Below are 15,195 nucleotides of genomic sequence, written 5' to 3'. Positions count from 1 at the left end.
GGCTGTTTGTACAGTTGCTTCCTGTGCATTTGTGGGGCTGTGCTCCTAGGGAGGACAATTAATTAGTGGTTCTGTTTACATCTCTTAATGATTAAGCCCATTATTGTGCTCCCTGTTGCATTAACCCTCACAAAGGAGCCGTGTAATTTGGAGCATCTGTTGTTGTAAGTCATTTCCTTGATGTTTTTTGAGGGTGCCCAGTGGATTCAAACCATGCCACCTTCACCAGGACCTCTCTGCTCCATCCTGGGATCCAGCCCATGGGCTCTAGTTAAAAGACAAGAAAAAAACCCTTGTATTGTGGTTGGGATTAATCACCATATGCAAGAAATGAGGGTGATGAGGGGTTTTATTGCTGCTTTTCTAAATAGTCTAATAGTAAGCTCTGGCTCCCTCAGCTGACTTGGGGTGGAGGCAAGTGCAGCCCTGATCTTGGCGAGGGAAGAGAGGGCTGAGACGTTGTGAGATGGAAGACCAGGCTGATCAGGTTGGGTAGCATTTATGGAATAAGGCAGAAAGCCATAAGACATCATTTGTGCAAAGGAACCAAGCACTGAGCAGGTGCTTCCCTAGGTGAACGTAAGGACCCTGAATCTTGAGTTTAAACCAGGATGGAAAACCCTTGGTGAGAGACCAGCACGTAGACCCCATTAAGCGCACCTCCCTCGTTTAATTATTAATTTCTTGCAACCAGTAGTAATGGTAGAAAACAATTTGCCAGGGTGGGGGCCTTTTGCAAGCCCCACCTGCAAACGGCACATGCCTGCCGTAGGGAAGCAAACCTCCTGGCCCTGTTGAGCGGAGTGGCTTGGGGACATGGGGGAGGGCAATGTGCCACAGCGCCCTTGGGGCAGCTGCCCTTGCTCGGGAACAACGTTGCATCCCCTGCCCCAGCCCTGGCATCTCACTGCTTCCCACAACGAGGGGGTTTGTTGAGGTTGCTGCTCCCCAGCCAAAGGGAAAGGTGCTAATCCCGAGGAGGAGAGGATTGCTTTATTTTTTCATCTCTGCCAGCGCAGAGTGCGTTGGAGGAGACTCGTTTAGGCGGGCTGAGCAGTCAGCAGTCACACGTTTGTGAGTCCTGGCCCCCACGACGGGCATGCGGCCCTCCCATTCCTGTCCTCACGCATGCCTGAGACTTGGGGTGGGGGGTGGGGTGGTGGCAGCTGTTGAAAACCCCTTGAGCATCCAACCCGGGTCTGCAAGGTTATTGTCTCTCCGTTTCCTTTTTGGGTACGTGTGCCTCCCTCCGACACGGTAGGACCAACAAGGGCCGAGATATCAAGACCATCAAGTCTCTCCGTGTGCTACGGGTCTTGAGGCCCCTGAAAACCATCAAGCGACTGCCCAAGCTGAAGGTAATAATTCCCGTCTCCTGCCTTACATCTGTCTCCTCCAGCGTGGACCGGTGGGTGTAGGGACCACGTGCATCGATCTGCTCGTGAGCGATGAACAAGTAGTTTTCAAAGCGTGTGCTGCGTTTTAGGAGCCCCGGTTTCAAACCCAATGCTCTTCGGGCTGCTTCATATCTGGAGGTGCATCGAGTTATTCAAAGCAAGCCTGGATCTCTGCAAGGTGTTAGTTCCTCTGCCAGGGAAAGTGGGGCTGGAGTGGACACGAAGCAGCAAAGCCCAGATGCTCTCCTGTCGAAACAGGCTGCCCTGGCTTTGGGAGAGCTCAAATCTCCTTCCAAAGTTCATTACCTTTCCCACCAGAGCAGCTTGCAAACAACCTGGGATGTGCTGTGCTCTCATGGTGTTGCACCGGAGGGGGATTTCCCATCGGAATAGAGGGATTATTTATGCAGTGCCGGTAGGATTATGGATTTGCCTATTTTAGCCAATGGGGTATAGAGCCAAAAAGGAGCAAGAGGCTGAGCGAGCGAGCCCTGAATTTTCTCACAAAGGGTTATTCGGCTGACGGATGAGGCCCAGGGTGACACCCCGAAGATACGGGTTTTGACCGCAGCTTTTCTTCCCGATCAGTGGATGGATTCAGCCCATGTCCGTTCATTTCTGGACACCTCTGTCTTCACCATGAAGCAGAGATAAGGACATTCCTCTCTTTTTTTAAAGTGCTTTGAGAACTAGAGCTGAGAATGAACCCTCTGCAGCCTGGGAGGTGCTGCTATTGCAGGCAGAGGTATTTGCTCTGCTTTGTTATTCACAGTGATTACGAACAAAGAAGCGTTTACTAATTGGTCTTGAGTGTGCTGCTAATTGCATCGTTGGGGCTGTCCCCGGTCTGCTGCCCTGCTTGCAGAGGTTGGAGAGGGCTGAGCAGTGACTGTGTGTGTGCTGGGGGGTACTCCACATGTTAAACTCACTCATAAAATAGCCCTTTGCCTGGGAGAAGGCCCAGCTCTTCCCCCCTTTCCACCCCAGGAGTGGGAAATGTCTTTCCCCATGGCAGTCTTGAGGAAGGTTTTGGTCCTGCCCTTTGCCGAGGTTGTCGGTTCCCCAAGGTGAGCTATGCCCTCTCCTTGCAGGCCGTCTTCGACTGCGTTGTGACTTCCCTCAAGAACGTCTTCAACATCCTAATCGTCTATAAGCTCTTCATGTTCATCTTTGCTGTCATTGCTGTCCAGCTCTTCAAGGGGAAGTTTTTCTACTGCACTGACAGCTCTAAGGACACAGAGAAGGACTGCATGTAGGTGCCCTGTTCAGTAGGTCCGATGCTGCTGACACCTCTGGCAAAGGCAGGGTGCTGGGTAATGTCTTCTATGGTTCCCAGTTAAGTCCTTGGTCATGACTTGCTCTTGGCCGTGGTCCCTTGGGGTAGATGGCATGGGCTGAGCCCCATCGCCATTGCTGCGTCAGCGCTGTGCATCCTTGCACAGGGATGTGGGCTGGAGAACCCCGTATTTTGCTTCTGTTCTGTTTTCTCCTTCTCTCTTCCCTTTTGCTGTCCCCTTCTCCCCTTTCCCCCTAGTTGTTACCCAGCCTCTCCCCATTTCTCCCTCCAGCCCTGCAGGAGGAGACATGCCCCCTCCCACCACACACACATGCTGCTCCCAGGGTTTAAAACCACTGTCTCGTAGTCTGGCAGTATAAAAAGCAAGGTCACTTCTCTCTCCCAACCTTGCAGAGGGAACTACGTGGACCACGAGAAGAACAAGATGGAAGTGAAGTGCCGGGAATGGAAACGCCACGAGTTTCACTATGACAATATCATCTGGGCTTTGCTCACCCTCTTCACAGTCTCCACCGGCGAGGGTTGGCCCCAGTGAGTATTCTTCTCCATCCAGCTCCCTTGAATTAAGGTGGAGAAGTCCCCACTGGGTTGGTTGGCTTAATAACTGGCTGTAGCCAGGTGGGACTGAGAGAGAAACTGCTGGGCAGGGAGGAAGAGAGGAAGGACAAGACATTATGTCAGGACAAAAGAGCTGGAACCATGGCTGGGGTTAGTTTCTTCTTCAGGGAGTGAATTATAGATAATCCCTTCTCCTGTGTGGCCCTGAGGTATATCTTAACTCAAGTTTAGAGATGACCATAGGATTAGCCCTTTCTTCATGCTGACGGGAGCTTGGGCAATTTTTTTCTCTCTACGTGGAGCACTGGAAAATCCATTTTCCTGCAGGGGCACAGGCAAAGCACCGTAAAACAAGCTGTAGCCACTGAGAAAGGTTGTCCTTGTAAAGCAGATTAAGACAGAGATTTGTGTTGTCATTGTTACAACTGTGGACAGGCAGAGCTGGCTGTACAAAGCGGGTCCCGTGAGAAGTGCCGCGTGGTGGCATTCCTGATGGGCACATCTCTGGTTGCTTTTCTTCACCTGTCTGCCCACAGGGTGCTGCAGCATTCAGTGGACGTGACGGAGGAGGACCGTGGGCCCAGCCGCAGCAACCGCATGGAGATGTCCATATTTTACGTCGTCTATTTTGTGGTCTTCCCTTTCTTCTTCGTCAACATTTTTGTGGCTCTCATCATCATTACATTCCAAGAGCAAGGAGACAAAATGATGGAGGAGTGCAGTCTGGAGAAGAATGAGGTACGATCCAGGGAGAGGAAAAGGGGATGTTTCCATGGGTTTTCTGCAGTCTGTGAGCTTGGAGCTTCCTAGATGTTGAAAAGGTGTAAGAAACCCATGAGCCACCTGCCTGCCCATCAAGGAAAGAAGTGTGGCAGCCACTGTCCCCCGTGTTACCATCGGCCTGGGTCTGACGCACATTGTTTTATTCCAGAGGGCCTGTATTGACTTTGCCATCAGCGCCAAGCCCCTTACGCGGTACATGCCCCAGAACCGGCACACCTTCCAGTACCGGGTCTGGCACTTTGTGGTCTCCCCATCCTTCGAGTACACCATCATGGCCATGATAGCGTTGAACACCGTGGTGCTGATGATGAAGGTGAGCCAGTCAGAGTGTGCCTGTCCTGTTTGAGGCGGTGGGGAGAAGGAGGGTCCGTCAGGATGGGACCAGAGGGTAATTTGGTTGTTTCTAGGAGATGCTTTGGGACAGAATCTGAGCATGTGTTCCCTTGGCATAGTCACTTGAAACACCACATACCCCCAAGTGGAGAAGAGATCTTCCCTAACTGAGATGACCCAAATGATCTTGACCTCTTAACTACTGCAAGAAGATCTGGATTTACTCTGTGCTTCCTTCTTAGAAGGAGTGGCAGCTGTCCTGGGAGAGGGGTGGAGAGGGGAAGGAGGAGATGGTCTTGAAGCACTCAGGGCAAGGAACACAGACCACCGCAGGTCTTCCCTGGGACAGTCGTCAGCCAAGAGGCTGGCAGGCCCCCTCCTGGCTAGCAATGTCTCTCTCTTTCCATCAGTACTACTCTGCTCCATACACCTATGAGCTGGCCCTGAAGTACCTGAACATCGCATTCACCATGGTGTTCTCCTTGGAGTGCGTCCTCAAGATCATCGCTTTCGGCTTCCTGGTGAGCGGCTGCTCCTGTTCTTGACAAGGGTGTTAATTTGGACTTTGGCAGCACACAGATCACAGAGGGAAGGTGTTAATAATGTGAGGTTGTTGCTATTTATTTCGGGTTCCAGCCTGAAAGCTGCTTTTAGATTGGAATCACTCCTTTGGTTCTCCTTAAACTTCCCACTGCTGGATGCTGGTGGGGAAAGCCACACCATTGCTTTACTTTTTGACTTGTTTCTGCCGTACTCTGGTGCCTGGACCACGTGTGTGCTGTGCAGCCGCTCCGCTAAAGTCAAGTGCTGCTGCAATCGTGCTGGTGCCTGCAGTCCCTTGTCCCTGGGAGCCACACGATGCTGGTGCATGGCTGTCCTTGGGCTGCATCCCTTGGGCCAGACCTGACCAGCAGTGAGACCTCCCTGCCTAATTCACCGTCCTCAAATCCCCAGCTGCTCATTTAAGATTTGAAGCCATGGACTGCTTTTTCTTCGGCTGCTCTTTGCTGCTTACGGGCAACTGTTACATTTGCTCTCTTATAGTTCCTTTTCCATTCCTAACCCAGACTGGGGGATGAGGTCCACTAGCCAGGAGGGTTTCTAGCCACCCTCCCTGCTCCCAGTGGCACCAGCCATGGTCAAGTCTGGTCTTGCACCAGCTGCCGCACAAACGGCAGGGGCTGTGAGATGGGTCCGGGTGCCCACGAAGAGGAGGTGCAAGGGTCAGCGTGAGGAGGTGTTGCAGCCTGACCAGGACTGGCTGTGGCCGCTTTTCCCGCTCCCATTCACCAGAGTGGCCTGTTGGATGCATGAGTCGGCTCCCAGGAGAAGCTGCTCACTGCAGACACGCTCAGGTCTGCCACCATCTCAGATGCAGGACAGTGCTCCGGATCATGGCTGCGTACAAATATGCACCTTGTCCACGAGCAGCCTCGGCCTGTGGCCCAGCGCCCTTCAGACCTGCGATCCCCGAGCTCAAATCCATGTTCCCTCTCTCCTTCCTTTTGCAGAACTATTTCCGGGACACCTGGAACATCTTTGACTTCATCACTGTCATCGGCAGCATTACGGAGATCATCCTGACAGACACCAAGGTGAAGCGGGGGCTGGGAGCAGCGGGGCGTACTGCTGCGGGGTGGGGGGCTCCCGCCTCCTTCTGACCCTTCTCATCTCCTCCCAGCTGGTGAACACCAGCAGCTTCAACATGAGCTTCCTGAAGCTTTTCCGGGCTGCTCGGCTCATCAAGCTGCTGCGCCAGGGTTACACCATCCGCATCCTGCTCTGGACGTTCGTGCAGTCCTTCAAGGTAAGTCACGCGTGCCCTGGTCTCCTCCCAGGCCATGGTGCTGGGGTGCTGCTCCCAAATGCAAGCTCTTTCCCAAGGTCTCGCTGACTTGTTGGCTTGTAGGAGAGACGGATTGGCACAGCTTTACCCGCTCGCTGTGCATTTTGTACTCCTCTGGAGCTGGACCTGTGCTAAACGAGATGACTCATCTGCTTATCTTGCAGGCCCTCCCCTACGTCTGCCTCTTGATCGCCATGCTTTTCTTCATCTACGCCATCATTGGGATGCAGGTGAGCACAGACATCTCAGCGTGCATCCCTCTGGCGCGGACAGGCTGGACCAGCATGTCCTCAGCGTTATGCACAGCAGCCAGCCTTGTGCCTGCCTGTCATTGCTTCACTCAATCGCGGTGTCCGGGAAGGTCCCGAGGGTGGAACAGCTTGTTTGGGAGCTGCAGAGCCACGCGCCTTGGGGGACCTGCCACAGGCTTGTTCAGTCAAGCTCCACAGCTGTTTTCCCGACTTGTACCCTTGGAGATGTGGCCTTGGGGACTCAGCTGGGCGTCCTGTGCAACGGCTGCTTTCAAATCCGCCACCCTTTCATTTAGAAATTACACCCTATCTCCAACTCCCTGACAGCCCCCAGAGATTGATTTCATGCCTGAGGGACCTGGTGAGCAGCCTTCTGCCTTTCCCATCCAAACGGCTGGATGATGGCGGTGATCCACCTTGTCCCTCTGCGGAGGGTTTATGTCGTAGCCGTGCTGCTGATGGTCTGCTTGGGCTCTTGCCGTTAGGGACCTGCGATGACCTACCAGGTGGTGTGAGGTCCGCAGAGCATGGGAAGATGTTAGCTTTCCAGGGTCCAGCTGGTAAATAAGAAGCACGTGAGCTAAAACCCTCAGCTCCACACGTGCCGTGGGGCTGGCTCAGTTCTGCGGTGACTAAATCCCACGCTGAGGATCTGACAAAGCATCTTCGAGGACGAACGCTGGGGATCTGGAGCCGCCTGATGAGCGAGCTGCCACAGTACCCAACACCGTTGCCTGGACGGGCAGATTTTGGGGAGGCAGCAGGCAGCGCGGTGGCCCCCTGCTCGGGCTGCTTGGCAGCACTGGTGTTTAGTCTCTTCCACCTCCTCTCTCCCACCTCGAGAGAGTCTCATGGCTGGTTTTGGCCGCTCTGTCCTACACATCTCGGCATGAGCTCCAGGTGTTCTCTGCGCTAAACAACCGCCATCTGACTCAAGTCCCCCCCCCCCGCCGTGTGGTAGTATTTGATTTTTTTTTAATTTTTTTTTTTTAACACCATTGTGAACAAATCCCCAAGCAGTAAAGTCTGTGGGCGTTATTTGAGCAAAATAGCTGGAGGCAGAAAATATTCTACAATTACACATTCCAAAAAACCTGTACGGGGAAAAAAATACTCTGCAGTTAGTGTATTTTTAGGTTCACGGAAAGCGGAATAAATATTTAACAGTAATAACAGCACATTTTTTCCTATTTGAGGCACTTTATGAACATTTGTTATATGCTACCACAGCCTTAGCTGTGGGTCGTTATTAGGATATCGTCCGTGTTTGGGACATTGTTGCCTCTTTTGGCCCTGGGGACGGTAGTCCCAGGTGTCTGGCTGTCCATGGTGGGCCAGCAGTCGGTCTGTCCCTCCCTTCGCCAAGCCCTTCCCCACCCTATTTGCACCGCCGTGCCCAACCTCAGCATCGCGGACCGTTTCCCCACCGACGGAAAAGCTCCCGGGAGTTTCCAGGACCGGGAACCCAGCACCCACCCAGGGTGCTGCGGCTTGTCCCTGTGCCTCCAGCGTGCTTGAGACCGCCAGCTGCCGGGCGGTGCTCGGATGCCGCCCATAGCGCGGCAGAGGGATGGACGTGGAGAGGTTGGAGTCGGTTGATCCCAGGTCCTCCGTGCTCCCGTTTCCATGGCAGCTCGGCCTCTTGCAGCCTTTGCCGCCCACCACAGATCCCTGACGAGGAGAGGAGAGTCTCCTTCCCTGACAGCTGCTCGGTGCCGGCTCCACGGTGCGCTGGCTTTGCACCGGCGTGCGTTTGCTGGGGTGCTTTTCCAGGAGGGATTGCGCAGAGAGGGTGGATGTCGGCTGCTTTTGGGGCTGGCTGCGCTGAGGGCGATGGGCCTGGGGCAGGATCGGTCCCTGCAGCGAAGGTGAGCCTGCAGCCGATTCCCCAGCTGCTGAGCTCTTGCCTGAGTAACTGAGCCTTTTTTCTCCCTCCTGCAGGTTTTTGGCAATATCAAACTAGATGAGGAAAGCCACATTAACCGGCACAACAACTTCCGCAGTTTCCTGGGCTCCCTCATGCTCCTCTTCAGGTAAGTAACCATAGAAAACTCCTTTGGCAGCATTTTTGGGTGCAGGAGCTGGGCTGGGCAGGTTCCCACAGCAGGCTTTTTGAAGGATGTTAGCTTTTGGTGCCAGAGACCAGCTGGGCAAACACATGGCCACAGGAGCTCAGGAACCCTTTCTTTTTTCCTCTATCCTGCCCCAAAAAGGATGTCTGTCTCCCAGCTTTTTGTACTGGCTGGCCAGGGGGAGTTGGCCCAATGTGCCAGGAGCTACACACAGGCACGGCTGGACCCATGGCTTGCGTGGGTCCAGCTCGGTCACCGCTGATCCAGTGCCTCGCTCCTCTGCAGGCTGGAGATGTGTTTAAATTGGGCAGGGGGTTGTGCAGCTTCTTGTGAAGACTTGTGACCCCCCCGGCTTCTTCTGGGGGCATCCTGCCCTGGCTCCATCCTGTGCCACCACAAGCTGCTGAGCAGGGCTGTGTTGGGCGCAGGAGTGCCACGGGAGAGGCATGGCAGGAGATCATGCTGTCCTGCCTGGAGGGCAAAGGCTGCGAGCCGGACACGACGGCGACGTCCGGGCAGAATGAGAATGAGCGTTGCGGCACCGATCTGGCCTACGTTTACTTTGTCTCCTTCATCTTCTTCTGCTCTTTCCTGGTGAGTTCCTCCTCCCTGACAGCCCTGAGGGGCCCTCTCATCACAACCCCTGCAACCTTCACTCTGGCCATAGGGTCATCTCTGCTCCCTCTACCCCTACTTTCCTTTCTCTCTGCCTTTTTCCCTTTCACTTAGATGCTCAACCTGTTCGTGGCGGTCATCATGGACAATTTTGAATACCTGACTCGGGATTCCTCCATCCTGGGACCTCACCATCTAGATGAGTTTGTCCGGATCTGGGCAGAGTATGACAGAGCAGCGTGGTATGTAGCCAGCTCCTTCTCTCCTGAGCAACCTCTCAGAGTCGGTTTTAAACAGGCATCTCTGTGTTCTGCTGTCAGAAGCCAGCTTGCGATGCCTGGGGCGGTCAGGGAACGGCTGCTGTCGCTCGCAGTCATTACAAGGCCAGCAGACGGTTCCTACAATGCCTGGTGGCACAGGCGTCTTGGGTGGTGTTCGTGGTTTGCCATGGTGTTTATCCTGAGTGCTGGAGATTCCTGCTCTTTCTCTCCTCTCTGGCCAGCGGGCAGGTCCCTCTCAGCCTCCCTCCCTGTCCCCGTCCACCAGCTGGGTGCCTCTGCCCTGGGACCGGCTCCATCACCGTGTCCCCAGCACCCACAGCTCCCTGTCAGAGCAGGGCTGAGTGGGGCTTGTTCCCAGCAACGGGGAGAATACTGGGGGTCTGCTGGGCTCCTGCCAAGTCCCCTATGGAGGACCTTGTTGCGAGTGTGTTTGATGGGTTTGGGGAATCGTGTTCTTACGCTGGGAAGACTTTGTTTCCTGCGCTCACACCTTTGCTGATGAAGACACCAGCAAACAGGGCTCCCGTTTGCAGGTGGCATCGTGTTCCCAGCAACAGGACAAGTTCACAGCAGCCGTTCATAGTCCTGGTGGCCGGCCTTTGGCCCTGCTCCTGCGGCTGCTGCAGAGGAGCTGCCCTCAGCCACTCCTCCCAGGGTGGCCTGGAGGACCCCTAGGGCAGTGTGGAGCACTCAGCACCTCACGGAGCATGGTTCCCTCCACTCAGCCCCAGCACTATGAGGGCGTCTTGTGTGGCCCCTTCCTCCCTCCCCCAGCCCAGCGACAGCCTCTTTGGAGCCATGACCCATCACCGCTGTGCTGGCGAGTGTGGGCAATCTAAGTTCAAGAGCTCTTGACAGTCACACGCGCTCCCTTTGGAGACTCTTCGCCTCCACTGCTAACGTCCTGCCCCTCAAGAGACCAAAAAAAAGATATTTTTTTATGCCTAATATCATCAGCTCCTGGCACAGTTTCCTCCACCGTTTCTGTCCAACCCCATGCAGCTCAGTGCTGGCCGGGTTCCTCCCCACATGGCCCCCTCCAGCACTCTTGCTGCTGTGCAAGGTCCCCGTGGGCACGTGGGTTTGCTTGTTAGTGGGTGACTGTGCTTTGTGCAAGGGGGAGAGGTCAGTATGGGTGAGTAGATGTCCTGATGGACAAGTAGAGAAGAGAGAGGAGGTGAGAGCACTGAAACATGCAGCTGCTTGGTGTGGGGCTTCTCGCCCATGTTTTTTGGGAAGGATTTCTTCACACCAGGCACTTCATTGACTCTCGCCTCCCATCTTGGTGGCCTGGGCCTCCAGGACAATCACTGAAAAAGTATGCCTGAACTGTCCTATCAATGCCATGTACCACTCTGATTCTGAGCAAGCCCTGCTCTTTCATTGTGATACGTAGCCAGTGGTTAGGGAACGTGTGCAGGAGCCGCTAGTGCTGAGCCCATGGGGGCAGCCCTGGCCGCCGTTGCTGGGTAAGGAATGGGTGAGTATGTCTGAACGGGTCCCATCACCTGAGTGGGGCAGCAGTTCTGCATCCTGACACTGGGACCATCACGTGAAGGTCTCATGGGGAGACCACCCAGCACCAGGGGGACTCAGGGATGGGTTTTGCCCGGATGGTTGGGTTAGCTCTGGCCAGTGAATGGAGAGGGGATGGGACAAGAGCAAGGAGAAACCAGAGGCAAAGGCACGAGGTAGGATGGTAATGCTGGTCTTTGCCTCCTCATGTGGTTTCCCTCCAAGCTTGTCTAAGGATGCCCAGGAGGCTGCAGCACGCTGCACCTCAGCACTTCCACCCCACATGGTCCCGCTTCCCAAAGGGCTCTGGTCTGGAGGGAAGCGGAGAGCTCAGCATCCGATTGCCCCTGCACCCTCTCCTGCCAGCTCTCCACCTCGACTGCTTCGTTATTTCAGCTGGCGCAGGAGGGATACGGGCCGTTCCCTGCACTGACTGTGCCTGGGCTGGGGAGATGTGCTTCTGTAGGCAAGAAGGGGTGTGCGTATGGGAGAGTTTGCTTCTAATAATGTGTACCCTTGGCAGAGCGTGGTCTGGTGGTCGGAGCACAGGACTGGACCGCGAGAGACCTAGGTGCTAGTGCCACAGCCACCGGTCAGCAGCTGGTCACATTATCTCTTCCCATCTCAGGTTCCCCAGATGTTGGAGATAGACGTGACTCAGCTGCCAAGCTCCCTGGGAACTTGTGAGCACCAGGGAGCTGGCCATGCCAGGGCAGGCTCTTTGGTGGCGTGATGGGACACAACTCCACCTAAAGGGCTCATGGTGGCTAGAACCCAACCAAGCTGCAGGCTCACCCCGTCTAAAATCCCAGCCCTCTCCCACCAGGCGCAGGTGGCCAGGGGCACGATGAGGAAGGGTGCTGGGGTGGTGTTCACCACCAATACTGCCCTTCTCCAGGGTCAAGATGGGTCAGTATGAGGAGGTATGAGCTGACTCATAGTGGAGAAGGCAGTAGCTGATGCTCACAGCTTTCCCCTCTCTGGGTCTGACAGAGCCAGAAGGAGAAGAGCCATGCACCCCTGGGGTCTTGCCCCACAGATGGCCCCAGCATCCCCCAGTTAAGCTCTCCATCCTCCCCTCCACTCTCTCAGTGTCCTATTAACCCACCTGTGCTTCCTTTGCAGCGGCAGGATCTCGTATAAGGATATGTACAAATTAGTACGGGTGATCTCGCCTCCTCTGGGCCTAGGAGAGAACTGCCCCTACAGGGTGGCGTGCAAGGTTTGCCTCCCAGTCCTCCGCCACAACCTGGCCACGGGACGCACCATCCACCCCTCCTTCCCCCCTGCTCCACCGCCACCGCGCCTCCCGAGGGAACCCTGACGTTGCTTTCCTTCGAGTTTAAAGAGGTCCACGGCCTCCCAGAGACAGCAGCTGTCCCCCTCCAGGGGAGGCATGAGTGGGGCCAGGGGGGGCTCAGAGCCTCCTGGGGTGGGTTTCGACAAATTGCGTCCCACAGCCAGCCCCCTGCCCCAGCCACCCTTAGCACAGAGAGCCTCCGAAGGGTGCCGGGCCAAATGCCACTGTCCCTGCATCTCGAAGTGCCCTCACATGGCAGCAGGAGGTTTTTTTGAGGACTTCAATGCGGTTTGCTCCTGGGGAGGAAAGGGGGGAGCAAAGGTAGGAGGATGTTGGGGACTTTGCTGTTGTTTTGGAGAGTGAGGACTGGGGGGAGGATGTGGAGGCCAGGGTGGCCCCACTCTCTGGAGGACACTGTGCTGTACCCAACAGACGCTTCTTCAAGTGTGGCACTTGGAGGATACACGACCATGTCTATGGGGATCAGGACTCTTGCTAGTCTTGCCCTTAGCTTGCCGGACGTGTTTGGGAGGTGGTGGCACCTGGGCACCTCTCTGGAGCTCAACAGCTCCTCTCCCTCTGCCTGAGCCAAGCTCCTGGCTGCTGGCCATAAGTCCACAGCAGTGATTTGTGCCTCTCTGACTAGCACTTTTTTTTTTTTTAAATTTTATTTTGGGGTGGCAGTTGAGCAAAATCCTGTGCCTGCCGCCTTCTCCAGAGTGCCAGAACACCTATGTCTGTGTCCATGGCATGAAAGGATGAACCGCAGAGCTTGTTCTTCCCTCTGCATCCCTCACAGCATCTGAGAAGATATATGAGGAAAGCTCAGACACCCCTGGCCCTCGATCTTGGCTCTGCAGAGGAAGAGGGTTCCTTGGTACAGTAAGGTGTAGCCACCACATCCTCTCACCACATCAGAAATGCTTCTTCCAGCCAGCATCCCTGGAACAGGTCTGTCACCCTCCCCAGCTGGTTGTGGGGATGATGCACACATTTAAAATCTTGAAGTAGACCACCAGAAGTAAAAAAGAGCAAGCAAGCCAAGGCCTGGATGCTCGGTCATCTCATTTATGAAGAAGTATTTAGGGATAGGAAATTTCTTGCAAGAATCTCCGATGGCTCATTTGTTCAAGGAGCGGCTCCTTGCAGTCTTTCCACTCTTCTCTGTTGCATCCCTGGCAAACGACAGTGGCTTTGCTGAAGACACTTGCTCAGGTCCCTGCAGACAGAAGACACCTTTAGGAGGATTTCCAGTCTTTCTTGATTGACATCAGGGCTTCACTGGGAAACACTGCTCTCCCAAGCTGGATCACCTGGTGCTCAGAAGGACACCTGCTTCCTGGGAAGAGGGAGCTCTGCATCATTCTGGGCTTTCTGCTGACTCTGTGGGATGGACAGAGCAGTGAAGGTGGATAAACTCCGGGGGAGGAGGAGGCAGAGAGAGTGAGACCAGCTTCTGCTGTCATGTGAGGGAGGCCATACCTGTCCCTTCCTTGTCTTACCTTGATCCGCTCCTTCCTGTGCCTGGGATATTTCAAGGACATGAGCGATTTGCAGGGATTCCCAAACAATTCCCAAAAAGAAGAAAGAAATGATGAAGAAAGAAAACCCACGTGATCATTGCATCTTGCCACCATGGTCCAGATCCCAAAATGCCAACCCAACTTGCTCACCCTTCATTTGGGTGAGCCTGCCCTGCACATCACGGTGCAGAAGTCCACTTTCCTGGAGCCCACACCCCTATCCTGCCAGGCAATGCGACAACGATGACTTGTGGAAACAAACACCAACGTCTTCATGGAGCAGTGGACCGAGAAGAAGAGATGGTGCTTTGGCAAGTTCAGGATGCTGCATGGGGGTGCAGCATGGTATGGAAGCATACCTGCTAGGCCATCCACAGGTGGGATAACAAAGGGGCATTGATGCAGGAAGACTTCTTGTGGAAGTCCAGCAAGCTCTGTCCTTATGCTGGGGAGAGCAGGTCTTGTAATGACATCTTCTTGAGACTTCATCCCGGCAGCCAGCTCCGCTCCTTGGGGCTATCTCTGCCTTTCTTCAACCCATCTGCTTCTAGCAGTCATGCAAAAGTGAGCCAAGGAGGTGGGCATCACCTTTGCCCCCTAAAAGTAGCCCTTGAGATGGTCATGGGTCAGGTGAATGCTCCACAGACATTCATATCCCTGTGGACATCTCTCATTCCTAAATCTACTCTCGCATCACTTGCTATTCTGGTGCTCTGTTTCTAACAGCCTGGAAAGGTATGGTCCTTATTTCCTAACCACATGAGGACAGATGCTCCCCAGGTTTCCTCCTCCATCACCCACAGGGTTCTCTCAGAGCACCAGGACCAAGCAATTACTGCCTGGCATTTTTACAGGCCACCCTGTGCCGTAGCCACAGGGCACATCTCCGTCCAGACACAGGACAGATGGCCAGCTCTCCCATCAAGGATGTGCCCGTGCTGGGACCAGCTCCTGGGGAGCCATCCTGTTCAGAAGGATGTCATTGCACGTGCCTTCCTGTGCTTCAGTCCATGGGGATGTGGTTTCTGGGCACTGCTGTGCGGCTCCAAACACTTTAAGATCTCTGCTCTGAGAAGCAGCAAAGCGTGCAGCCTGTCTGTGAGAACAGCACAGTTCTCCTGCAGTCCTTCTTGGCTACTGATGAAAACTCTTCCTTTCAAAGGAATCCGTTCCTCCTTCATTGTGCAGAGAATCTCAGTACAAAAGACAGTCGCTGACGTGTTCTGGGTATGCTAAAATCCCCCCTGCCAGGAAAGGTGGGTGGAAGATCGCTGTCTTGCTTCCTTTTTGTAAAAAGTTCTTGAGCATGAAAATTTTGAGGTCATCTTCTCCCCTTCAGATACCTCGAGTCAGTGCACAGCCAGCTCTGCCAAGACGCTGCTTATGGACTCCTGGACCTAGATATTTCCTCTTGATCGTCCCAC

The 15,195-nt window shown here is 54.6% G+C and overlaps 1 protein-coding gene across 3 annotated transcripts in view; it reads left to right on the top strand.

Annotated features, from left to right (window-relative positions):
- The window catches only part of CACNA1E (calcium voltage-gated channel subunit alpha1 E), a 148,172-nt gene that overhangs the window by 116,960 nt on the left and 16,017 nt on the right, over nucleotides 1–15,195 (top strand). For 2 of the 3 annotated variants that reach the window (XM_063344829.1, XM_063344827.1), the window contains exons 29-40: nucleotides 1,262–1,358; nucleotides 2,489–2,649; nucleotides 3,088–3,225; nucleotides 3,789–3,990; nucleotides 4,184–4,348; nucleotides 4,779–4,889; nucleotides 5,880–5,963; nucleotides 6,050–6,175; nucleotides 6,379–6,444; nucleotides 8,407–8,498; nucleotides 8,966–9,131; nucleotides 9,267–9,394. In XM_063344829.1, coding sequence (XP_063200899.1) covers nucleotides 1,262–1,358; nucleotides 2,489–2,649; nucleotides 3,088–3,225; nucleotides 3,789–3,990; nucleotides 4,184–4,348; nucleotides 4,779–4,889; nucleotides 5,880–5,963; nucleotides 6,050–6,175; nucleotides 6,379–6,444; nucleotides 8,407–8,498; nucleotides 8,966–9,131; nucleotides 9,267–9,394 — 1,536 coding nt within the window. Of the gene's footprint in view, nucleotides 1–1,261; nucleotides 1,359–2,488; nucleotides 2,650–3,087; nucleotides 3,226–3,788; nucleotides 3,991–4,183; nucleotides 4,349–4,778; nucleotides 4,890–5,879; nucleotides 5,964–6,049; nucleotides 6,176–6,378; nucleotides 6,445–8,406; nucleotides 8,499–8,965; nucleotides 9,132–9,266; nucleotides 9,395–12,073; nucleotides 12,171–15,195 lie in introns of all 3 variants that reach the window. The other variant, XM_063344828.1, reaches the window with a different exon arrangement.

The sequence above is a fragment of the Chroicocephalus ridibundus genome, chromosome 8 (genome assembly GCF_963924245.1).
Source record: "Chroicocephalus ridibundus chromosome 8, bChrRid1.1, whole genome shotgun sequence".
In the NCBI taxonomy this organism is placed as follows: Eukaryota; Metazoa; Chordata; class Aves; order Charadriiformes; family Laridae; genus Chroicocephalus; species Chroicocephalus ridibundus.
Note: the sequence above shows the minus strand (reverse complement) of the source record. Positions and strands in the feature narration are given on the sequence as shown.